The sequence below is a fragment of the Neovison vison genome, chromosome 3, assembly GCF_020171115.1.
Source record: "Neovison vison isolate M4711 chromosome 3, ASM_NN_V1, whole genome shotgun sequence".
Classification (NCBI taxonomy): domain Eukaryota; kingdom Metazoa; phylum Chordata; class Mammalia; order Carnivora; family Mustelidae; genus Neogale; species Neogale vison.
In genome coordinates, this window is record NC_058093.1 from 219,087,635 (window position 1) to 219,113,432 (window position 25,798).

Sequence of the window (25,798 nt, forward strand, 5' to 3'; positions counted from 1 at the left end):
ACCGATTATTAAATTAAAATTGTGAAAATATGCTTAACACACAACACTGGATACAACCTGATACCAAAAGACAAAAACTCAGATTGTATCACCTCTGAGTCTGTTTCCTCATCCGTCACACAAGAGCATCAGTCTTAGCAGATTTTGAATGGGGAGATGCTCTGGTATCCCTCTGAAGCCTTAAGTAAGGATTCCTCTCTCTCAACTTCAGCTTTCTCATCTGGAAAGCCAGGGTCATAAGCGTGGCTGCCTCGTAAGAGGGCGACGAGGATGAAGATGATCTGGAGAAGCATTTTTCATACTGCCTGGCTCACGTAAATGTACTAGCGTTACCCTCTGCATTATTTATGACATTGGTCACTGTTTGCTTCTCTGATTTCTGAAGGGGTAGGATGCTAACGCAAGCCCTTGTTAGTCGCATTTGCAAACCTCTTAATGGTGCTGACCAAACTCTAAATGCAGAAGTAAGCAGATATGCAAAGTTAAAGTTGTAAATTCAGGTTTCAAAGGCTTACGAGATTAACGACCCACATTATCATACTGAGCTCCCAGCTACTTCAGTGATCAAATGTTGCATATCTGAGCAATGCGGAGGCAGCAAAGACCCTGCTTAAAGAACTTCCGCCACTGGACTAACTCCACTTAAAACTTTAAAGCCACCTTGATGCTTGTGTCTGCTCTCAAATGTCTCTTTAAAAAATAAAAGAAGGAGAAAATCCTTAAGTGGTGGCAGTTGGTTAATATAAAAGGAAGTCATACCACCCATAGACAGAGATGGCTGTTCCTCATCCTCGCTGAACAGATACATTCTGATAACATAACCAGGAGTGAATTTATTTATTTATTTATTTATTTATTTATTTATTTTCTTTCTTCTTCCTTTTTTTTTTTTTTTTAAGATTTTATTTATTTATTTGACAGAGAGAAATCACAAGTAGATGGAGAGGCAGGCAGAGAGAGAGAGAGGGAAGCAGGCTCCCTGCTGAGCAGAGAGCCTGATGCAGGACTGGATCCCAGGACCCTGAGATCATGACCTGAGCCAAAGGCAGCGGCTTAACCCACTGAGCCACCCAGGCGCCCCATATTTATTTTTATTTCTTAAAATATTTTATTTATTTGACAGAGAGAGAGACACAGAAAGAGAGGGAACATAAGCGGAGGAGTGGGAGAGGGGGAAGCAGACTCCCTGCTGAGCAGGGAGCCCAACGTGGGGCTTGATCCCAGAACCCTGGGATCATGACCTAAGCGGAAGGTAGACACGACTGTGCCACCCAGGCACCCCATAACCAGGAATGAACTTACTTTGAAACTAATGAAGTTTGTTTTTGAGGTCTCTGCACCTGTGTGGGCTTGACCCTAATTTTATATTCACAATTTGGTATTCTTGCATTGAAAAGAAGACCCCTAAGTTCTATCAATGTCAGGCCCCACAAAACCTGGATCCACCCCTGATATAAACCAATTGAATTTAAATTCAAGAAGGGAGTTCACCATTTAAAGGACTCTTGAAGTCAATTCTTAGGTTAAACAGATGCTCTTTCTGGTTATGAAATACTATCCTCTGCCAAATACGTGAAATATCAGACCAAATGCTCTGAACAGGATTTCACAAATCTTTTAAGATTTGATCAATACATACACAGAGTAAATAGTCAGATTCCTACCCACGCACCAGTCTACTAAATTCCAGGTGGATTAAAGGTCCAAACCTATAAATGAAAATCCATAAAAATACCAGAACAAAATACAGGGCATGTGTATAACAACGGCTGGTGAAACCATTCTAAAATCACTCAAAACACAAAAATATTGACAAGTCTGATACGTGTAAGAAAAGATAAAAGGTTAACACCCATACTATATGGCACTCCTACAAATCAATTAGAAAAAGATAAACAATACAGTATAAAAATGGGCAAGCTGTACAAACTTGATGCACAGAGGAAAGAAATATAATCACCAGTAAATCTGTGAAAAGATTCTCAGCCCACACGGTTATCAGGAAATAAATACTTAAAAAAAAAAACAAAACCTGTCAGATTAGCAAAAATTTTGAAAGACTGATAGTATCCACTGTTGAGGATGTAGAAAAACAGGTATTCTCACATGCTGTTGTTAAAGGTTAAATTAGGACAAAACTTTTCGAGGACAATTTGGCCATACATATTTAATGTTTTTTATTCTGATAAATACACAAAATTCACCATTTTAAGCAAACAATTCAGTGGGTTTTAGGATATTCAAAATGTTGTACAACCATCACCACTCTAATTACAGAATATTTCTATCACCCCAAAAAGAAATCCCATACGCATTAGCAGTTAAGTCCTGATTTCCTCCTCCTTCCAGCCCCTAGCAACCAGTAAATCTACTTTCTGTCTCTATGGATTTGCCTATTCTGGACATTTTATAGAAGTGGAATCACACAATAGGCAGCCTTTTGTGTCTGACTTCTTTCATTTGGCATTATTTAAATTTTAAAGGTTCTTATCCTTCGGCCCAGTTATGCCATTTCTTGGTATTCATCCTAGAGAAAGAATGTTCATATGTGCCCAAAGAGGCATATGCAAAGATGTACGCTGCATTCATTTAAATAATAGGAAGAAAAACAAACCTACATATCTACCAACAAAGAGACATTTAAATAATCCAGTCCCTCCTTTTCAGGAAATACTGTTCGGTAGTTTAAAAATGAAGTGGGACGATCTCTTTTGATGGTTTTCAGTAAAAATGACAGCTGTATGGGAGTTCCTCTCGAGTAGCCAGAGGAACTAGAACCAGAGCTAGAAGTGGGATTTCAGGGACTCGGAGATGGGGTATCCCCTCTTCTGATGGGTTCTTACTGCATCCATCGCTCTACAGAGGTCATGCCAGTTCATAGTCCTTTTCCACCAGCACATGAACTCAAATGCTGCTCTCCTATTTAGAAATCCTGTCAACCTTGTGGGTTTGAAATGGTATGTTGGTGGAATGATTTTAATTTTTCTTTTTCTTGAGTACCAGTGAGATTGAACATCTTTTTGTATTTACTGACCATTCTCATGTTCTCTTCTATAATGTACCTGTTATGCATGCCCTTTGAACCCACTTTTTTTGCTGTCTTTTTCTCATATACTCAAGAGTTCTTTATATTCAGGGATATAGCCACAATTCTGCTAGTAGAAATCAACCTTAAGCGGAGAAAGCTTTTGCACATGTACACAAGGACTCATATAAAAAGATTTTCAGTAAAGCACTGTTTATGATAGGAGGAAAAAGGAGGAACTAAACTTACCTCTTCCTTAAAGGGGGGATGGATCAGTAAATTAGGTTTACTCATCAATGTCCACCACATAACAATTAAGATCAACGTACATCTACACATACAACATAATACATCTCAATATCAATGGGGGAAAAAGTGTCAATGTCTAAAAGCACAAGCCAAAAAAGTGGGGAGGGATATGCAAAGTATAGCACCATTTATATTCAACTTTTACGTCCTGGATATTTTCAAGTTGGTCTCCTCCCATCCAACTGAACAATTCCTGAGGTGCGACCCCAGAACCTCTTACCAGTTCGACCACGATATAGCCTTCTAACAGGTCTCCCTGCTTCCAAACCTTCCTCACTCCAATCTGTCCTTCACAGAGCCACCAAAGGGTCTGTCTAAAATATGAACCCTTCACTGGCTCTGCACCACCCACATGATCAAGTTAAGACCTGATCATAAGACTTTATGACCTGGCCCCTTACAGACCTCTCCAGCCTCAACTCTTGCCACTCTTCGCCTATACTTTACATATACCCAACTTTTTTTTTTTAAATCTTTATTTTTTTTTCTTTCTTTTTTTTTTTAAAAGATTATTTATTTATTTATTTGACAGAGAGAGATTACAAGTGGGCAGAGAGGCAGGCAGAGAGAGAGAGGAGGAAGCAGGCTCCCTGCTGAGCAGAGAGCCCGATGCAGGACTCAATCCCAGGACCCTGAGATCATGATCTGAGCCGAAGGCAGCGGCTTAAACCACTGAGCCACCCAGGCGCCCCCAACTTTTTTTTTTTTTTTTAAGATTTTATTTACTTATTTGATAGAGATCACAAGTAGGCAGAGAGGCAGGCAGAGAGAGAGAGGGAAGCAGGCTCCCTGATGAGCAGATAGCCTGTTGTGGGGCTTGATCCCAGGTCCCTGAGACGATGACCTGAGCCAAAGGCAAAGGCTTAACCCACTGAGTCCCGCAGGTGCCCCTTTACCCAACTTCGTCTTTTTTTTTTTTTTTTTTTAGTTTTTTAAAAAATTTTTTAAAGGTTTTATTTATTTGACAAAGATCACAAGTAGGCAGAGAGGAAGGCAGAGAGAGAGTGAAGAAGCAGGCTCCCCGCTGAGCAGAGAGCCCAATGTGGGGCTCGATCCCAGGACTCTGGGATCATGACCCGAGCGGAAGGCAGAGGCTTAACCCACTGAGCCACCCAGGCGCCCATATACCCAACTTCTTAATTGCCTTTTGGCACTCTGTCCCTTACTGGCATCAAAGAGTACCAAGAAACACTAAGCCTCTTCTCCCACCATTCATTTCTCTCTCTGAATCCTAGGAGTCTATAGGCCAGTGCTATATAGAACTCTCTTCCAAAATCATTTTTTTTTTTTTAAGATTTTATTTATTTATTTGACAGACAGAAATCACAAGCAGGCAGAGGCAGGCAGAGAGAGGAGGAAGAGGCCCCCTGCTGAGCAGAGAGCCCAATGTGGGGCTCAATCCCAGGACTCTGGGATCATGACCCGAGCGGAAGGCAGAGGCTTAACCCACTGAGCCACCCAGGTGCCCCCCAAAGTCATTTTTTTTTTAAAGATTTTATTTAGTTATTTGACAGACAGAGATCACAAGCAGGCAGAGAGAGGAAGGGAAGGAGGCTCCCTGCTCAGCAGACAGCCTGATGCAGGGCTTGATCCCAGGACCCTAGGATCATGACCTGAGCCGAAGGCAGAGGCTTAGCCCACTGAGCCACCCAGGCGCCCCCCCAAAGTCATTTTTAATAAGAAAACATTTCAACCACCAAAATCCAACAGGTGGCTTAAAACACTGCAAGATGGCTTGCTGTGTCATGTCAATGGACCCAAAAAAAACCCCCAAAAAACAAAAACTAAAAAACCCAACAAAACCCAGCTCAGACATTTGATTCAAACATTCAAACATAACTCAAACTCTAACCAAGAAATACGGTTCTTGTTAACTGAACCATGTGATTAATATTTGTATTTATACTTTGAGGGTAATTGTTTCTTTATGCCTTGGAATTAGCTGTGTCTGTATCATTCGAACAGCTGAAATACTGTAATGAATACATTTGTGCATAATTACATTCCATGTGTTAATGAGCCCGATTCCCTTTCCTCAACCACGCTTCTAAAGTTCCTTTCTGTTTCAGAAAGGTTGTGGAAGAAAACAAACTGAATATGATGGAAGGAAACCAGTATGGTTTGCTGAAAAGTTTGGACTTATGTGACCCTATAAATGAATCTGGAATTTGGTACGAGGCAGTGCGTGCTTCCCAGAGACCTCCCTCACACGCTACACAGGGAGGCAAGAGCCGAGTGCTGAGTTAGGCAACCCGGATGTTAGGGTTCTCATCCTGGCTCCACTCTCACGTTCCATTCTGCTTCAAATCCTGTCCATCAAGAAGTGGGCTATAAATTCCATTAAAAATGAATTAACATAAAGTATTATGACATTAGACAAATACTAATCCTTTCTGAGCCTTTAATTCCTCATCTGCAAAACGGGCATAATAGTCTCAAGCTGCAGCTGATGGAAAAGACTACGCTGAGTACTGCACGAAATATTCATGTGTAACACTCTGTAAAACTGTAAAACATTACAGGTGTGTCAGATCGTATTAATACTGTAATCAGAGGCACCTTTGTAATATTAACCAACAGTCCTAGAAACCGGAAGCAAGCTATAATAATCTTTTTCAGACTTGAAGCCATAGATTACCTTTATTTGTAAGATCCTGAAAATTTACACCGGAAAAAACAGTTAGAACATCCTCCTCCATATGAAACACATATGCTGTCTGTGAATCACTTTCATCTCTAAATTAGTAGGATCCAAATTAGTAGGGCTTTCCTACAGTGAGATCTGTTTAAGCAAACATCTGCTGGTTCCCTGAAAAGTTTTTTTTTTTTTCCACAGGTGGCCTTTGAATTTGTGGCCCAAAATCCATGCAAAGGAAATGTAGCCTTTGAGGCTGAAGCCCTTCAAAGAGAGGTAATGTCCTTGCGAGTTTGGGTCTCCTCTCAGCTGGGGAGAAAGCGTGCTAAAAAGGAACTCGGTTCTGGGCCAGGAAGTGCTCGGATTTGATGAGAGTGACAATGACTGCTTCATCACTGTCAGGGCAATACTGATTGAAAGGACACATTTTTCCTGTTATTAATATTCTTAATCAAAGCATAAAAGGAAGCATATGTTTTAGTTGAATCAAGGCCCATTTTCTGTTTTTTCAATTACTCATTTTTCTGGGCAGCAGAAGAGGGGAGGCACAAAACACAATCCCAAAGCCATGAATTCTGCCCTTAGCTTTACCCAAGATTGTCCAAATGACCTTGGGCAAATTGCTAAGAGCAGATACTCGCTTTTGTGTCTGTATCTATGACAGAGTCAACAATCCCTCCTCAGGCCTGATGAATACTCAGCAAATATTAGACGAGTCATCAAATCATTGAATTGATTCTGGTGCTTCTGTTAGTCTAACCAGCATGAACAGACTCTTTTTTTCCCCCCAAATGACAGGCCAGTCATTTCCTGGCTTTGATCTGAAATTTTATTAAGCTACCCTAAAGAAGTGGGCTAAGAAGTTAAGAGTGTCTTACTAATTTTTATAACGCCCCAGGGAAATGGCTTTGTGGACACCTCTAACAAAAAAGGAAAATAAAAATGGAAAAGATTATGCAAAATCACAAAAGTAATGAAAGTGCCCCAATTCTGGGGACCTTTCCTTATGCTGCCGTGGGAGGCAGGAAGCAGCAGAACCAAATACAAGGGGTACCTGAGGGACATGAAGCACCCCTGACTGACCCTGCAGTTGGTCTTTTTTTTTTTTAACTTTATTTTTTATTTACTTTTATTTTATTTTATTTTTTGGAGTTGGTTTTATGAAAACAGAGAGGATAAAACACAAGAGCGGTGTGATCCTTCACCACAATTCCCAGTCCGTGGTTACTTCTTCTCTGTGAACAACACCCCGGCAGCTCCACTGGGCTCAGGGCATCAAGGGGCCTGCCGTACCCAGCCAGGCAAGCGCGTCCGTCAGGGACCGATGAAGGAGGGCATTCCCTAGGCATTAGTGTGGTTCCCGCATACAGGGTGGCTGGTCCTTGAAAGATGAGTTTGGGGCCTTTCTGACCTAAAGGCTATAGTGGGGCCCGAACTGGAGACCATAAGTTCATTTTCCCTGGTTAATAAAAAGTCCTGTGACTGTAATTAATCACATGTGCATAATGAGATTACACAGACAGACTTCTCACAAGAATTCTCACAAGATTACACAGAATCTGGGACAGGGATAATGGTTTCCCCCAGCCCACAAGTCCTAAACCTCTCCCTCCTGTGGAAAGTTTCTCTGAAGCCTAGAAAACCCAAAGAAACAAAAGACGGCAGTGATTCCCGTGACACACATTAATGCCAAGGAGGGAGGCACTTGCCTTCTTCAAGCCTACCTTGGCCTGGACGGCGTAAGAAGCCAGGAGCACAGAAGCCTCGGGAGGGCAGTAGATCTTTTCATCTAAAATCTGCTTCTTTACCTAAAAGGGGCAACAAGGGAGACATGACACTATGTGCGCGGAAGTGAGCTGTGCATGCTGGTCACGGCAGATGGCTGCAGGGTGTTCTAACGAGGGCTGCCAACCCAGCCTGTTAATGATTTTCTGACAAAGGGTACAATTTTTTTTATTGCTGCAGACAGGTTGGGAGTTCAGGAACTGAGAAGTTATTGGTAAGATGACTACGCATAAGAAAAACCCTTATCTCTTCTGTTCCTGATCAAATGCTGAAGAGGAAAAACACTTTTCTGTGGTTAAAACAGAGACTGATCTCCGGACTATGACAGAGGGGAGCTGTGAATTCGGGAAGTGTGAGGAGCAGCTCTGGTGGTGATTGCTGCCTTGGCCCCTGCTGAGCGCACACAGCACTGGAGGAAATGGAGTCTACTTTAAAGTCTTAACATAAGAGAAAAGTCAGCAAGGCCACTGAGTTATGACTGCGGGGTGGTGGGGGGGGAGTCTATCACATTCAAAATGCCTGCTCTAAGGAAAAAGGAAGCAATAAAGTTTGATTGATTAAACTTTTAAGTACATGTGAGATCCAGGAAATATAATTCTTAAGCTATAATGTCGAATTAACATATCTCATTGCATTTAACTTCTTAGAATGGGGCAGCGTGTGATGTTCCAGACACAGAGGCAATGAGAGCCTCATGGGGGGGGCAGGGGGCACAGTGAAATAAACACAACAGGAAAGTCAACTTCCTTGTCACAGATGTCAACAGTCACCAGATTCCTAAGAGTAGTAAATTTTGCCTTGCTCAGCCACGAAAACACTCCAGTTTTTCAGTATGAGGGAAAATTAAGCCAAAGTCACATGCGGGATGGGCACTGCTTCTAAGGAAGCACTAATAAGAAAACCATCTCTGTAACGCTAGCACATTCTGGGGCCTAGGGGATCATTATGTGGTTTTAGTCAAAGCAGTGCAAGTTTCTAACCCCTTGGTTTCTTTTCAAAGGGGGAAAAAAATCCACACTACAGAAAAACTGCAAGGGTATCCTTTTGAAGGAAAATATCAGGGGCAGGGATGTATGCATATATGTGTGTATATGTAAATATATATGCACTTGTGCTTTTTTTTTGCAAAATAAATTATTTGGGGGTTTTACTACCTTTAACTTAATATTTACTGGACGTAACAATCCAAGGCTCAAACTAATTATACGAGGACTCTGTGACAACACACATACATCCACTTTAGGAAGTCATATAACTAACGCCCCGGGCAGTCTTTTCTGTCACTGACAGTAAGCACCTTTGGGCACACGGGCAGCTCCAGCATCAATCACTACAACTACCCATGAAACCGAGCAGCGCTCTGATCAAGCAATAAGAACACCAGCAAAACTGACAGGGTTTTCATCCTCCCACTAACCCCCACTCACTGTGCCCCCAACGGCCAACTAGCAGTCTTTGAACCAACAATTACAGAGCTCTGCCTTTCTTCAATTCGGTTGAGCAGTTACTTCTGGAATGCCCACTGGGCACTCAGTGAGCCTTGCCTGTAAGGGGCTTACACTCTAATGAAGGAGTGGGAGAGGAACAAGACATTTATAGATAATGGGCGGCATGAAGCACAGTGTTTGAATTTCCACCATGTGTGGGATTAGCCACATGGAATTAAACTCCAACTTACTGGCATTGTGAAGTCCTGTCTCAATGACAGCAGATTTCAAACTTTCAGAAGAACTACTCTTTCTAAGGCCCTCTCTTTGGACTTCCTTTGTCACTCCCAGGTACGTTCCACTCAGTGACAAGAAAAGAGGATCCATCCTCAAAGAGGTTTCCGGTCAGGTACCCCTTCGTATGTCACCACGGTCTTGCCATCTCCTCTGAAAGCCATCCACATCACTCGGGCTTAGCTCTAGCCTGAAGACTCTTCCCCCTCACTACGGAACCAAACGGACTGACTTCCCAGAGGCAGAACATCTTTACACCGCAAAGGAGTCTATGGTCAACTCTGAGGGAGCCATTCAGGCTGTCCTGGCGACCAGGCCTGGGGGAGTTCTCGCAGAATGAGCGGGACGAGCATGCACTTGTGTACCTGCAAGAAGAAGAGATGCTGCGTGATCTCCTGAACCAGCTCCTCCTCTGCATTCTCAGGATAAAATTTGGCCAGGAAGTGAAAAGTGACCGGCTCTTCCTTTGAAACATCATGATCCAGTACCTGCGTGGTTACAGAGCGAAGGAAGAACAAGCTATGTTGGCACCTGTTCCTCCCCTGCCACCACCAAAGAGCCTTTTGCAGGGAGCATATAAATATTTTTCCCTCTCTAAATTCATCACATTTCCCAAAGGTTATGATCTTACGGTTTGAAGCATTCACAAAGCCATCTATAACAAGGGGGAATATTCGCCTCCCATGGCGTTTCTGAACCAAATTAATCAATATCCCCGAGGGGTGAGTGTAATTGAGATTATTAAGGCACAGATGTTCTCAAGGCCACAGAGATAGTTAAAAACTAGAAATTTTTAGCTCAAAGGTATCGGGCACTATCCTTTATAGTAGGATGAAGGGTTTTTTAATTTTCTAAACTCATGGAATCTTCCTTTTTTCTTTTTTCTTGCTGCTAACCCCCAATGTTTAGATCCATATTGGGAGCGAGCTTAGAGATGATGGACCTTACCTTTGTGAAATCCCCTAAACATTAAGTGAGCAATAAAAGACAAACGTGTCCATGGTGGCAACCCTTTGCTTCAAGGAACCTCTAGAGATGCCCTACGAAATACTTGAGCACAGTCAGTAAACCATGCTGCCTTTAATCTTCCAACAATTTCATCCGCCCACTGAAAAGCCTGAACCATCTGCTCTCCAGAATGAATTTCATTTCAGGACATAAACATGCCATGTGACAGGCTACAAGGCTCCATTAACATGTGTCATAATTTATTTCCTTTGAGCAGCAAGGTTCCACGGCTCCTGATGCCCCCAATCTAATATCCATTTGGCCAACACTCAGGTATGATTTAAAATTTACTTTGCGAAAGAATCACAAAAACATACAGAAAATTCTGCTGTCTTAGATAGGTAGCTCTTTGTGCCCCTACCCAAATTCCAGGGGGCAATGTCCAAGAGACCCACAATAAGCCAGATCTAGGACACGCTCACTGACATTGGCACATGGTGGCACTCTGATGTTCATGATCGTTGGCAATTACCATATGAAATTTATTATCAGTGGAGAGTCCAACATGAAGATTCAGATTACTGTGTACATATGGAAACACAATTTGAACATTTGAGCTTAGAGTCAAACTTGTAAAAAAAAAAAAAAAAAAACAGGAGGCATTCATTGTCTATCATGCCATGCAGCGGAATAAAAATCAATTGCTGATGGTACCATTTGGGGTAAGGATTAGACACTGACTTACTTTGAGAGGGGTCTTTTAGTGGCTACTAACAAAAACAAATGGCTCCATTCCCAAATATCTTCCCGGTTAGGTAGAAGGTAAGTAGGTAAGTGTGCCTCTGTGTGCACATGTGAATCCACACAGACAGCAGCAATTCCCTATTCCCAGGCAATATCCATTTTTAAGCCACATTAGAACTGCCAGGAGCTCCAACTTGTCTTTTAAGCCTTAGAAGCCCCAGAGAATAATAAAGAAAAAATGGATATTCTTTCTTCACCACAGGAACCAGGGCACTCTCTATTCCTTAGATCATGTGAATGACTAAATTGAGTTGGGCCACAGTATTTCTCAGAGACTTAAAAACATTCCCTAAAGAACATGAGTCCCAAGCAAACCTTTCAAAGATATAAACTATTAAAAAAAAAACAAAAACAGGTTATCATAGTAATTTTTATTCATAAAATCTGACTAGTGGTTCAATAAATTGAACAGCATAAAGCCAGAAGCTTTAGTGATGATGAGTAAAGAAGCCAGGGAGGGCAACAGTTTCCTCCTGGTTGATTCTGCGGGCCTAGGAGAGTGTGTGAGGAGCAGAAAGCCTGTGGCGTCTCAGGGACCTGTTTTCTACACGACTTACTTCAGGACTTGCCCCCTTCTCTACTGGGTGTCCCTAGTGCCCCATGATGAGCAAAGAAGCTAGGCATATGCTCAGGGAAAAACCAGAGCACACCAGCCTCACTGGTCTCATCAAGTTCCAGCCCAACCTTCTTGTCCATTTTGAGCCAGGCCACGGTGTCCTTGATCGTGTACTGCAGTCCAAAAAACCAAGTTTCCCGAAGCCCCAGGGTCCGGCATACCAAGTCGAAGAGGTCCTTCCCTTTCCACTTCATCTGGAATGTAACAGACCAAAAGGGAGGGTGTTGTGAGCAAAAGTCATAATCCACTTGAGCAAAAACCTTTTTTCTCTGCGCTCCCTGCTCTCAGGTTCCAAAACATGGGGATGACACTAAGACGAGCACAGCAGAATCCCTCAATAATTTTAAAGCTTCCTACACAAACCATGAGTGGGGAAAATACCAATTAGAGCTTAATGGCTTAATCACTGCAAAGCATACACAATACCTCCCTTGGATAGTTCCTTATAGATCTTAATATCCCCAAAGCTGCTAATTTAGGAAAGCTGGTAAATAAGCACCTTCATTTAGGAGAGTCCAGCCTCTTGAGTTAACCCAGGGAGATGGCTAGCTTCTAGGACATTAACTGATTTTTTTTTCAATTGATTGATTTTTTTTTCCCTTTTAAAATCATGACACTGTCCTTTGATAAAAAGCTACCAGGTTTTTTGTTTTGTTTTAAAGACTAGACTTCCTCCAAGTTTTTTTTTTTTTTAAAAAGCAACAGAGGAGAGGAAATGGTAACTGAAGTCCTAAATCATGCACAAAAAGAACCATTAGCGACCAGTCAGCCAGACCACAGGTCTCTCCTAACCCAATGCAGAACTGAGGCTAAAGGAGAAGGGACTCAGCCACAGTCACACAGAGCAATTTCAGACTCTTGGTATTCAAACTTGGGGTTGAAGAGACACCAATATACTGCAGCAAGCTTACCCCATAGCTTCACTTTCAAAAGGACCTAAAGCAAGGCTGCTAAACCCTTTTCTCAGCTTCAAGCTGAGAAAATGGAAAAGCAAGTTCAACATCTCAACAAGAGAGGAAAATGCCCAGGCGTCTTGGTAAATGTTGCCACCTTGTGGTTTCCAAGTTCAATCACACAGGATGTTCCCATACTAGACCCAGGCTCACCCCTGGGCCCCCAGCTCCATTCCCAACCCCTCCATCTGGTGGACATTCAGATACACACTGGCTGCAGCTGTGAGCACATGAGATACATCCCAGAGATGGAGGTCACAGTAAGAATAATTTGGGGATTCAAATGCAAAGTCGCCAGACACCGGAAGGGCAAGACCACTCGGGTGCAAAAGCATCTGTCCTTCTGCCCTCATTAGAAATCTCCCAATGTCCTGGCACACGGAAGATGCATAATGAAAAGGACTGGGAGAAAATCAAGGGGTTAGAGACAGGTTATAAAAGCAAAAGGAATAAGCAAGTTAGACCTCTGATACCAGATTGACTTTTGCCAAAACCTTATTGTACAGAGGATTTTTCAAGTAGGCCTTCTATTTTTAATATATATGAATGAACAATGTGTTCTTTATGAGGTACTCAACAGGAAAGCCCATCCCTTCTCTGTGTTTACAAAGAGCAAAGTAGCAAGCTAGATGGAAGGGCACCAAAACCGCAGCAGACAAGTGGCTGAGATATGAATTGGCTTTTGTCCTTCACTGGGGCCATTTCTACTGTCTGCCCTTCCAGCTCCGCCCCATCAGCTCCCGTGACTTCAGTGAGGTCCCTGGACACTACAAAGGTTGAGGTCTTTAGAAATGATTTTGAGTAGAATAAAATAAAATGACAAGTTCTATGTTAAAAAAAAAAAAAAAAGATGATCTGCAAGGCTACATGTTGGCACACCCATTTCTCCAGTCTGATAACAGCCCAAAGGGTTTTTTAATTCACGGCAGGTTTTAATTCCTACAGGCAGACTTCACTGAAAAAATGTTACTTTGGAAAACTAGAAGCTTCGGGATGCTGATTATCCTCTTGTCTCTATTTTAAGCCAGTACATAGTACATAAATTATAAATGACTACCTTTCTACAAGATAATGTAACGCTAAAGAACAGACATTAACTTGGAGAAGTTGAACACCAAAGGGCCAGGAAGCTCATGGCGTCGATTCCCAGGCTGCCATAACTCACAGCCACAGTGCGGCCCAAGCTCGGCCACGGAGGGGCCGTCCGCAAGCAGGACGAGCACTGCATCTCAACCAAGGCTTCAAAGAGGATGAGTGAGTGAATTTCTTGACATTGGGGGAGTTTAAATTCTCAAGCATAGTATCATATGAATGCAGTTTTCCTGTATTCCTTTCTACTTCTTTGTTTTTAAAATGCAAAACAATCCCTGCCAAATGCAAACAGACAAAGTCTTTGTTCTCAATAAGCTTCCAATACTGGGTGGGGGGGATTCTCCCACCAATTCAGAATGCCCTATTTAGATTCTTAACTTTGACTCTAAGGATCACAGAATGTCAGAGTCAGATGTGAGAGCCAGAGTAATTACCTACTGTTAGACCCTTCCCTTTAATTATAAATAAGGAAACTGAGTCACAGGTTCTTCGGCAGCTTTCTGAGTCAGACACTGGTCTGACTGATCACCTGGTGATCTAAGGTGGGCAACCCCTCAGTTCCTCAGTGGCCTCTCTGCCTGCTCTGAGGGCTTCCATTTTTCTGGCTCTCCACCAGCACTCCCCAACCACCTTTTCCAGTAAGAAACTCATGTTGTGAACTCTTCTCCTGCCCTGAAACCAAACCCACTCTTGGAAGAGCCAGATACTGCTTCTTTACAGCTCAATATGAATTAAAGCCTCAGCTATCTCTTACTCTTTCAATAAGCACCACAGAGCCTGTCCTCTGTGCCCAGCAATGCCAGACACGGAGAATGCAAAATGTTGGACTCATGGTCCCTGTGGGAGACACAAGGAAGGACACTTAAGTGAGAAAAGGTGTTAGAGAACAAGTGAGAGCTAGACGAAGGAGGGAAAAAGAACTCTAAAAAAGAAAATCATGATATCTACAGGGAAATTCAAGTCATCTGGTAGAGCTGAGACAGACAGCCTGAACTCAAGATGGGGTGTGGTGGGAATTCGGTGCCATGTGGGGCCAGGTGGCTCACCATGGAGTCCTTGAAGACTCTTGGGAAGAGAGGTGATGGGATCAGATCAGCGTTCTGGAATGTGCCTCCATCAACAAGGCAGAGAACGGGTTGGAGGAAAGGAGCCTAGAATCAAGAAAAGAAAAAACAGAGGCCAACTCTGCCTGGATGAAGGAAGTGGGAGAGAGGGAAGATAGACTGAGCACTGGAAAGGAGGGAGTCGCCGAGCTGATTCCTGAGTGCCGGTGGGGACTGAGGGAACAAGAATGACGAGTGACACCTGCATTTCTGGCTTGAGCATGAGAGATGGCAAACAGGAGGAACTGCACGTTTCAGGGGGAATAGATAAGCAACCAAGTATTAGGATAAGTTCAAGTGCTGGAGGAAACCAGGTAGCAATGTGCTAAATACATTTGATTGTAACTCTTATTAGCTCTACTTATAAAAGAAGATGCTCTATCTCTAAGTAATTAGAAAGATTTTCTTTGGGGTTAAATCTAACCTCCAACATGTTGTATACCTACATGAGCTTCTACTTTTCAACATGCCCTTCCCCAAGTGTATGAGGTTTGCTTACTCCTCCTAATTTGGGCTTCTCCTTCTTCACAAACAAGAACCACTGGTCACAGTTACTCTAGGTGGTTCCCATGACACTCTGTGAAGAGAGGTCCTAGGTTGTGAATGGGCTTCTCTGGAGCCCGCTGACTCACCAGAATGTGACCGTGCCTGTCTTTACAGTTTTATCAGCGACCCCCTGCACTGTGCTGATGCTGTAACATGATCTGAATATCTCCCAAGATTGTAGGCGCCTCAGAGCAAGAGTGACATCGGTCATCCTCTGTTGCCCACAGCACCCAGCTGACTTTGTATATACAAGACACAGCAAACAACGACCATCCAACAGAAGACTTGTCTAATTCAAAAACCCAAAGCTCAAAAACTTAAAGCAAAAATTAGCCCCCATAAGGGACACCTGGGTGACTTAGTCGGTTAGGTGTCAGACTCTTGATTTCGGCTCAGGTCTTGATCCCAGGGTCATGAGACTGAGCCCCACATTGGGCTCCACGCTGGGCATGAACCTGCTGAGGATTCTCTCTGTCCCTCTCCCTTTGCCCCTCCCTGGTTCCCCTCCCTCACAGCTCACACACGCTCTAGCCCTCTCTCAAAAAAATAATCTGGGCCACCTGAGTGGCTCAGTAGGTAAAGCATCACCTTTGGCTCAGGTCATGATCCCAGGGTCCTGGGATCAAGCCACATAATGGGCTTCCTCCTCAGTGGGAAGCCTCCCTCTCCCTCTACTCTTCCCCCTGCTTCTGCTCTTTCTCTCTCTGTCAAATACATAAAATCCTTTTTTTAAAAAATGATTTTTTAAAAATCCTTCAAGAAATACTTGGTGAACACAGATTGTGTCTAAGCACCACCCAAGGTACAGGAGATAGAGAAAGAAGACAGTCTCTGCTCTTACAGAATAGGACTAGAGCACGAGTCAATCAGGAACAGATAATCACCTCCCTCACCCTACACACAATAATCAACTCCAGTTATGAGTGCCAAACAGGGACCCTCAGAGGGTGTAGGGACCCCTGAGAAAGAACCCTCTATCCTGGAGGGGTGGGAAATGGTATCTAAATCAACTATCACAGTAGGAGAGAAGCATCAAGTGAACACTGGGCTTGGGGAAGGAGCTAGCCGGGTAGTGTGTTCCAGGCACAGGGAATAGCATATGCAAAAGTCTAGAGGCAAAAAGCTCAGATGAGGGCACCTGGCTGGCTCAGTCAGTGGAGCATGTGACTCTTAATCTCAGGGTCGTGAGTTCTAGCCCCACATTGGGTGTAGAGATCACCTAAATGAACTTAAAAAAAAAATAATAATAAAGTGGGGGGGGCATCTGGGTGGCTCAGTGGGTTAAGCCTCTGTCTTCAGCTCAGGTCATGATCTCAGGGTCCTGGGATTGAGCCCCACATCGGGCTCTTTGCTCAGCGGGAAGCCTGCTTCCCCCTCTCTCTCTGCCTGCCTCTCTGCCTACTTGTGATATCTCTCTGTCAAATACATAAATAAAATCTTTAATTAAAAAAAAAGAAACAGCTTAGATGGTCCTTGTAGGAAATGAAAGCATTTATAGTTCAGTTTGACTGGAGAACACTGCTGTACTTCTAAAAAGACCAAAAGTACCACCTAAAACCAATTCTTTGTCAACAAACTCCACCTCTTATTTTAACCACAGAAAGTGGTTACCCACCAAAAAGTTATTCAGGTGTTTTTTCTCCTTTTTTTCTTCCAAAGGATGGAATATAACCATATCTAGGTATTCTAGATACATGGGAGAAAAGTGAAATCATTACTAAGATGGCTGCCTCTGTCTACTAGGATTTAATTCTTTCCAGGAGCCGGTCTAAGAGGCAAAGACAGGCGATAGTTACCTAACATCAGTATGAATCTCAGCGCTGTCACTGTGTGACCTTGGGCAAGTTATTGAATTTCCTTGTGCTTCGCAAGGGGGCTGATAAACAGACCCAGTCTTAGCAGATTGATCTAAGGATTAAGTGCATTAATATATTTTAAAAGCCTAAATGCTTTAGTAAATATAGTGCCCAGCCCATGGCAAATACTCAATAAAGGCTGGTTATTATTCACTCTAAGCCCTCCTCCTCTCCTTACATTCTCAAGTGGTGCCGTGTAAAGCCTCCCGGTCCTGTTTCACTCCAGGGATGATGGATGACAGATCAGAAAGGGCACCATCAATTCTCATCGAGCTACCCATGCTATCACTCATTTGACAAACATTTATTGAGCACCCACTACGTCCTAGTCATTGTGCTCGGCACAAGAGATAAATGATGAGTTCAGGACAAGACGCTGTCCCCATTCACATCTGACAGGGAAGAAAGATAGGTAAATGAATAACGAAAACGCACGCTGGGAAATGCTAACAGAACAGGGAACACAGTTCAAGCCTGAGGGATGGGGGTCAGGGGCTTCACGGAGGGGACACTGTCTGAGCTGGGTCTGGGGAGCCAGGCAGTAGCTGGTACCCTGGTGAAGGGGCTAAAGAAAGGAAAGTCATGCCAGCCGGAGGGAACAGCATGTCTGCCACTCAGGTCCAAGCTGTTGCAAAGTGAAGGAATGTTCTTTGCACTTTTCTGGTATCTGACGAGCAGCCTAATTACGCTATCTGCAGTACTGAATGTTCAATGCAGTACTGAACACGCTTCTGCCCAATGCATGTGACGCTTCGGACCCCACAAGTTGACGGCGAACTACGCTGCTCGGTCCTCCGTTCTGAACGGCCATGGGTCCCGTAACAATACCCGCCAGGTCTCTAAGGAGCTACGGCCAGGGGGATGAGGCTCATGTTTATTTTGTTACTAAAATATTTCCTTTCCTGATACCTTTTAGCCCATAAGCCTTTCGGACTTTGCACTTAACACTACTTAAAGGTCTTCTGCCAAAAACAGAACAGCTCCTGGGTCTATTAAGTGTTCACTGAGACCCACGTCTCCACCTGGCCAGAGTGTTTGAACTGCTCCATGCACACCAACACACCAACACTGCTCCCCTCTCAGCCTCCTGAAGAGCAGGGACGCTCACAGGCTGGTGATCATTTTGCCGACAGAAAGAGAGAGACGGCAGGACTGAGAAAGGCGATCTGCAGGAAGAAGAAGAGCAGGGAGGAGCGCAAATCTGGACTCCACAGTGTGTCAGCTCCTGCTCCGTGGGCCTCGTCCTCAAGGTGCCCTTCAAGTGGGAGGGGGCTAATGGTAGTGAGCCTGGAAGTACAAGGCTTCTCGCTTTGTGCCTCTGCTCTCCCATCACTTTAACAGGCTGCAGTGCTATTTCATAGATATATACTTGTGCCTGTATCAGAGATAGATGTGTATGAACTTTATAAACAGGACTAAGTGCTGTCAGCTTGTTATTTTTCGTAGGGGCTGGATTTATGAGCTTTACCCAAAGTGAAGTGCTTATAATTTATCAACCTAGAATGTTTTAAGTAAATAGCACTAAGCACTCACCCTCTGCAGCAGGAACAGAGAGCTTTTCTGTTGTAGGAAGCAACTGGCATCAATAAACTACAGTGCTGATTGGGGTCTATTACCCCAGGAAACGTTATGAATAACAACCACAACGGTCGTCTTACAGTTGGCCAGGTTTGGACACACAGCCCTCAAATTTCTTTCTTTTGAGCCTTCACACTGCATTCTCCCACTCCTCTCTCTGGGCCATGCAGCCATCAACAATCAAATCCCTCTCCTTCTTACTGATAGAACCAGGGAGGGTCAACAGGAAACCAGCCAGCCACATGGTGGGAAAAGGCGATGGCTGAACAACACGATTAAACGACAACTTTTTTGAAGAAAGAGAATCGAATTTGGCCGCCATATGTGAAATGCCCGAGAATTAGGCCACAGAGAAACTTCGACTTTACAGAGAAGACTCAGATCTGGGAAAAGCTACAGAGAAACAATACTCCATTTCATAGAGGTCTGGGGACTACATATTTTGGCCACACAAAGAATGCTATTCGATTAGCTATCTATTACACAAAAGATGAAAGAGAACAACAGACCAGACAAACCCAGCATTCACTTCTTAGGGTTTAGCTCACAAGCTGCCCTAGCATTTGCCATAAAAACTGTCAAGAGGCTGGCCCCCTTACATATAGAGCGATGAAGGAACTGGGTTTCTCTATGCTCAGGATATGTGCCACGTGTCTACCACTTTCAGAAACAGAAAACCAAGGATGACTATGATTTCCCCTCTCAATATTTATCCCTGACCGACTTCTGCAGTCATGACTAGCCTACAAGAACTGGTTTATAAAAGTCTAGAAAACTTAAGATGTTAACGTAAAACAACTTTTATTTAACCATTTTGGAGAGAAAAAAACCTAGATGACAAATACTTCTATTTATAAGATAAACAAAATGGAAAAAGTTACAAAAAGGATTCTGCTGTGCAGTAAGTGAATGATGAGCTCCATTAACATCTATTCTGTTTAATCAATGAGGATAAAAAAGTATAGTAATGCAGAGGTAAAACCGACAGGACCCAGTTCAGGATGTGGTATCATCATACTACAGAAGCGGATTCTTGTGTTTCATGAGCCGAAATTGCAAAACTATCGAGTCATGTCTTGTCACAAGTAAAGGATACCCCAAGCCTAATCAGCCATTATTTCCCAACACAAGGGAAAGGGGGATCCTCCAAAAAAGAGACTAATTTCTTTGCTCTATCAATCACAACCCCTACATCCCTCATCTAAATCCCAGCAAAAACCTTCTCTTTGCAAAAAACCCCACCTCCAATCTCTTGCCTGTCAGTTTCTGCCTTAATCAACCGCAGCCAGTAAATTTCCTCTCCCAGTCCTTAAATCATCTGCTGTTTGCCAAATCCATTTAAATTAATGGTTTCAAGGCCCTCCACCAATTACTTCCTCCCTGCAACCAATTACCCTGCTTGTTAAAACCCAGCCTGTGCCCTCCCCAGTCAGCAAACCTACGTGCTTCCATTTATCCAGAACCAGATTCTTCTAAAGTCCATTCCTCACCTCACTACTGTCCCCTCCCCCATCCAACTCCAGATAAGAGAGTCAGTATGTACTTTACATACACAGGAAAAGGAGGTGTTTGTCTTTCCCCAAGGTTCCTGTCTTTCCTCCAGTCTTACAGGTCACAAACTCCTTGAAGGTAAGGGTTACTACACACATCACACAGACACACACACTTTAGGTCTCCCAGAACCCAAGCAGGTGCGGCATAACCTGTGGCCACCCTGTGCATACTTCTGGTTGCCTGATGATGTTGATGGTGATGATGATGATGATGACCAGATGAGGCTTCTGAGTGGAACAGTCTTCTAAGTCATGATTGCAATAAAGAAGCAAGAATTTATGACACTCTGTGTTAAAATTCAAACTGCAGAATTGGGCCTTAAGGTATGTATTTTCCCCCCTTTGGTGACACACACTCATTTCTTCTCTCTAAAAATTCCTTGGCAAGGAAATCCAAATCTCAGAGAACCAACCAAGAAAAATTTCCACAGAACCAAAGAAACGAGTAAGACACAAGTCACAGACCCTTGGGAAGCCACAAAATGGAGGTTTTAAACCCTCAGCCTTTCAAAACTAAATGAATGATAGTTTTCTTTTTTTTTTTTTAAAGATTTTATTTTATTTATTTGAGAGAGAGAGACAGTGAGAGAGAGAATGAGCGAGGAGAAGGTCAGAGAGCGAAGCAGACTCCCCATGGAGCTGGGAGCCTGATGTGGGACTCGTTCCCGGGACTCCAGGATCACGCCCTGAGCCGGAGGCAGTCGTCCAACCAACTGCGCCACCCAGGCGTCCCGAATGATAGTTTTCTAGGGGAAAAAAGAAGTCCTTATTTTTGTAGCTTCTGGCATGTTTCCTGCTACAGTGGAGAGAGGTTATGTGAGCAGCAGTGAACTTAGAGAATGGATCTGGATCCTAAACTCCCTCCCTCTACCACACACACAAGCCACACAACTCCACTGGGCTTCGGTTTCTTCTTCTGTCAATCTCTTACGCCCCATGCAAGACCCCAATTTTATGATGTTATGAAAAAAGATGAGGCATTTCAAAGTCAGCTGACAGATGACAGAGCGAAAAGAAACAATACAGTTATAGTGTTAAAAAAGCAATACAGTCCCCCAAAAGCCAAGGAGACCATCTCTATCTTTGGAATTTAGCTCACAACATGAGAGCAATCACAGCCTTGTCAAATAGCTACAAAACCCCCAAACCTGCTGTGTTGGGAAAGTCACTTAACCTCTCCGGTTCTCAGCTTCCACAGTCATCAAGTGGTCTTGGAGGATTAACACCCTCTGAGTCTATGAGCTCGAGATGGTTTTGTATAAACCATGTAGCACTTTGTCCACTGCTGTAATAATTTTCTGGGTTTTTTTGTTTTTTGTTTTTTTTTAGATTTTCTTCATTTATTTGAGAGAGCAAGCGAGAAAGCATAAGCAGGGGGAAGGGCAGCGAGGAGGGAGAAACAAACTCCCAGCTGAGCAGGGAGCCCTCAATATGGGGCTGGATCCCAGGAGAGGATGCTTAACCAACCAAGCCACCCAGGCGCCCCAATACTTTACTTTTAATTCTGTAACATTCCATTCTGTATCTTAAAGTCATTTCAGACATGTAAATGACACTTGACACTTAATTTATGTGTGCTTTCTATGCGCTTTTTCCTTACTTAGGTCCTACTATTGCTGCTGTGTTCCTTACTCATAATAATCAAGAGCTGACTATATTAAGAATAAACTCTCTAATGTAACAAAAGTGGTCATTGTAATGCTGCTGATAACCTTCTTTTAGCACCTAGCACCCTGCTGAAATTCAGCAAATAACAACAATCACAAATGTTGAAATACTGAGAATAATTCCACAGAGAGCTACAAATAGGAAACAATCGTAGATTCAGTGCAGGTAGACACAGAGCTAAATTTTAAATGTCTAAATAGATAAAACGAACAGACCGAAATAAAACCCATGATAAAGTATCAACCAATTGATTAACTCCTCCTGCCCTGGACATCACAAAAATTACAGTCTGTATTTAAAAGAACATTCTTTCAAAAAACTTCCCACCAAAACAGAGCTAGAGCATTAATCCATTCTTGCATACAGGCTCATGAAGAACCCCAGCTCTAGCCCAGAAAGAAATTTTTTCTAAAAGATTTTATTTATTTGACAGACAGAGATCACAAGTAGGCAGAGAGGCAGGAAGAGAGGGGGTGTGGGAAGCAGGCTCCCCCCTGAGCTGAAAGCCCAATGAGGGGCTGATTCCAGGACCCCAGGATTACAACCTGAGCCAAAGGCAGAGACTTTAACTCATTGAGCCACCCAGGTGCCCCTGGAAAGAAATTTTAAACATTCGGGTTCCATTTCTAGCTTGACCTTTTAATTCCGTTTCATAGTCATTGGCGATGTTGACACTGGTGTAACAACGCTGGAAGGATTAGGTATGAGTGCACAGGGCTGGTAAACGTTTACGTCTGCAAGTGGATGAGAACTACTGTGAGTTGTAAATTTCTTTAATACATTTATGAGACCTTTTTTTTTTTTTTAAAGACTTTTATTTATTTGACAGAGGGAGACACAGCAAGAGAGTGGGAGAGGGAGAAGCAGGCTCTCCACTGAGCAGGAAGCCCGATGTGGGGGTTGATCCCAGGACTCTGGGATCATGACTCTGGGACTCAAAATGATGACTCAAAGTCCAGGACTCTGGGATCACGACCTGAGCCAAAGGCAGACACTTAACTGACTGAACCACTCAGGCGCCCCTCTGAGACTCTTTTTTAATCTCCAGTCAATCTCCAATCAATACACTAGATAAAGACACTGTTGCTGAATTTAAAACTTTAGATCAGTTCAGATAAGTTTAATGACTCTGGGCTTTGGTTTTAAGTTTTACCTGAAAGTCAAATGATCAAAACAACTACAACTAGGAGATTAAAACTGGCAAGGTGGATGGGGAAACTGTAAGTAACGTAAGTCGCTAACAGAGAACTTTTGGAAATTTCCAACACTCAGTCCAAATTTGGCAAAGAAGGAAAAAGTCGGATGGTAGTGAGGGCTGGAAGAGGAAAAGGACCCAGGGACTTTAGAAATGATGTGCTCTGACCCCACCTAGTGGCGACTGGAGTGATTTCTAACACCTTCAGTCTCCGCACTAGTGACTGAAGATTTAATTCGAGATTTTTTTCCCTCCTGAGGTCAGCACTAGTTTGGTAATAAATTTTTACGTGCTAAAAATGTACTAAAACATGTGGATTTAGAATCTAAATTAGACAAAGCATAGACAGGAGGATGGAACACATCATCCTGTAACAAACCAGAGAAGCCTCATCACCAGCTGGCTAAAAAGATCAGCAGCTCCGAGAAAACTCAATTCTGGGTTTTTAAGACCTCAAATGCCTTTAACTTCTAAAATTAAAAATAAACAAGCACCAAAAATGTTCTTGGACAAGAATGCAAAACTAGCAGGAATAACTGGAAAAGTCATTAGAAACAAAAAAAAAAAAAAAAGGGAAAATTGATACACTGGGGACAAAAGAACAGGGAGTAAAAATGGCAGAAGAGAATCCTGCTATCACAGTGGACATCAAGCTAGACAGAGATCAATTACAAATAAATCTTTAAACAGAAATATGGTGTCAGATACAGTTTATAATTATAGAGTCGAAGAGTCTATAATTGCAAAGGCATGGATAATCTGAAAAAGATTCAAAGAAAATGAAGGAGATGATTAAAGGAGAAAATTCAGGGGCGCCTGGATGGCTCAGTGGGTTAAGCCTCTGCCTTCGGCTTGGGTATGGTCTCGGGGTCCTGGGATGGAGCCCTGCACCGGGGCTCTCTACTCAGCGGGGAGCCAGCTTCCCGCCCCTCCCCCTGCCTGCTGCTCTGCCTACTTGTGATCTCTCTCTGTCAAATTAATAAATAAAATCTTTAAAAATAATAGTAAAAATAAAAAATAAAGGAGAAAATTCAGAGTGCCTTCTAACATGAGAGCCTTCCGCTTTACTCCCACACTCTCATCTCATGATAACATGAGAAGCTAGTATTTACCAAGAGCTTCCTAGACTCGGGCCCTGGGATAAGTGTCCATAAAGGTCCACCTCATTCATTCACACTTTAAACAATCCTATATGAAAAATGGTATTTTTCTCATTTTATAGATGTGGCAACTGAGGCTTAGAGAAGTAAGTCCAAGATCACTCAGACAGCAGGTGGCAGTGGTAGGACTTAAACTCAAACCAACATACCCCTTCTATTGGGATGCCAGCTCTTGTTCCCTAAGCAATATCCTTCCTGTCCTCCAGCAGATTTTTCTCACACCTACATGCTCAAATCCTGAGATGGTTTCCTACTAAGAAGGAAATATGAAAGGGGGAGTTGTGCAATGAGCTTCTTCTGCCCAGATCACCTAAAATAGGATGCTAAAGCAGAGGGCCTTTGGAAATCAAGTTCTTTCCTCTCATTTTTCAGACTAGGAACTGAGGCCTAGAGTTGGGGGAAAGAAGAGACATGGCCAAGATCACACAGAGGAGCTCTGCCTAGAAGCTAGGGGTTGTTCAAATACCAGTTCAGGGCTCTCAACGGGTTTATACAAGTAACACCCTGATTACACACCCAGACCAGATACAGGAAATGTGCTGACCTCCTGAGCACTATGCTGGCTAGGCTTGACTGAAAAATTGCCTCCTGCTTGGCTGGCCTTGAGGCCTGAGGACCGGCTCTAGACCTTGGTACCTCCTGAATCTGGGGCCTAGAGTTCCCCTACTCATTCTTTGTCACAGAAGGCCCTGATCCCTGGCCTCATCCTCCTAGTGCCCAGGCCTTTGGATTCAGTCCAGTTTTGTCCCAGACCCTAGTTAGTTCAGGTTTTGGCGTGACACCTGGCCCAGAATGTTTGTCTTCTAATTGGGCTCCTTGTTTCCAAACTCTTCACATTCCCACCCCCAAACATTTCAAGTCATTCTGCATGGAGACCACTTTAAATCACCATGAGCACTATGGAAATCTGGGACCTTCCCTCTTAAATATCTTTCTGTGTGCCTGAATGCCTTAAATATTGGCTATTCTAAACCTGAACTGAAGTGGGGGGTGGGGGAAAAGGAGGTGGATTTCAAAGTTAAATAACTTTAAAAAAAACATGAAAAGGTCTCAGAATAAAGAGGTTAACCAATTGCTATTTATGGGCACACACCAAATTTAAGAAAATATCAGGCTGAATAACAGGGAAGAATATTCGGACCACAAAGTTTATTAAATATGCAACCAGAAAATACTGAACTGTTGGAAAAGAAGGTCAAAGGCAAGGAATTTTAAGCCAAAGGCAAGGAATTGCAAACAGGATCATGGCAA

At 43.2% G+C, this 25,798-nt stretch overlaps 1 protein-coding gene across 3 annotated transcripts in view; it reads right to left on the reverse strand.

Moving 5' to 3' along the window:
- NF2 (NF2, moesin-ezrin-radixin like (MERLIN) tumor suppressor) overlaps window positions 1-25,798 on the reverse strand; it is an 81,386-nt gene that overhangs the window by 41,719 nt on the left and 13,869 nt on the right. For all 3 annotated transcript variants that reach the window (XM_044243960.1, XM_044243961.1, XM_044243962.1), the window contains exons 2-4: window positions 11,912-12,037; window positions 9,841-9,963; window positions 7,694-7,777 (exon numbers count right to left, since the gene is read on the reverse strand). In XM_044243960.1, coding sequence (XP_044099895.1) covers window positions 7,694-7,777; window positions 9,841-9,963; window positions 11,912-12,037 — 333 coding nt within the window. The remainder of the gene's footprint in view (window positions 1-7,693; window positions 7,778-9,840; window positions 9,964-11,911; window positions 12,038-25,798) is intronic.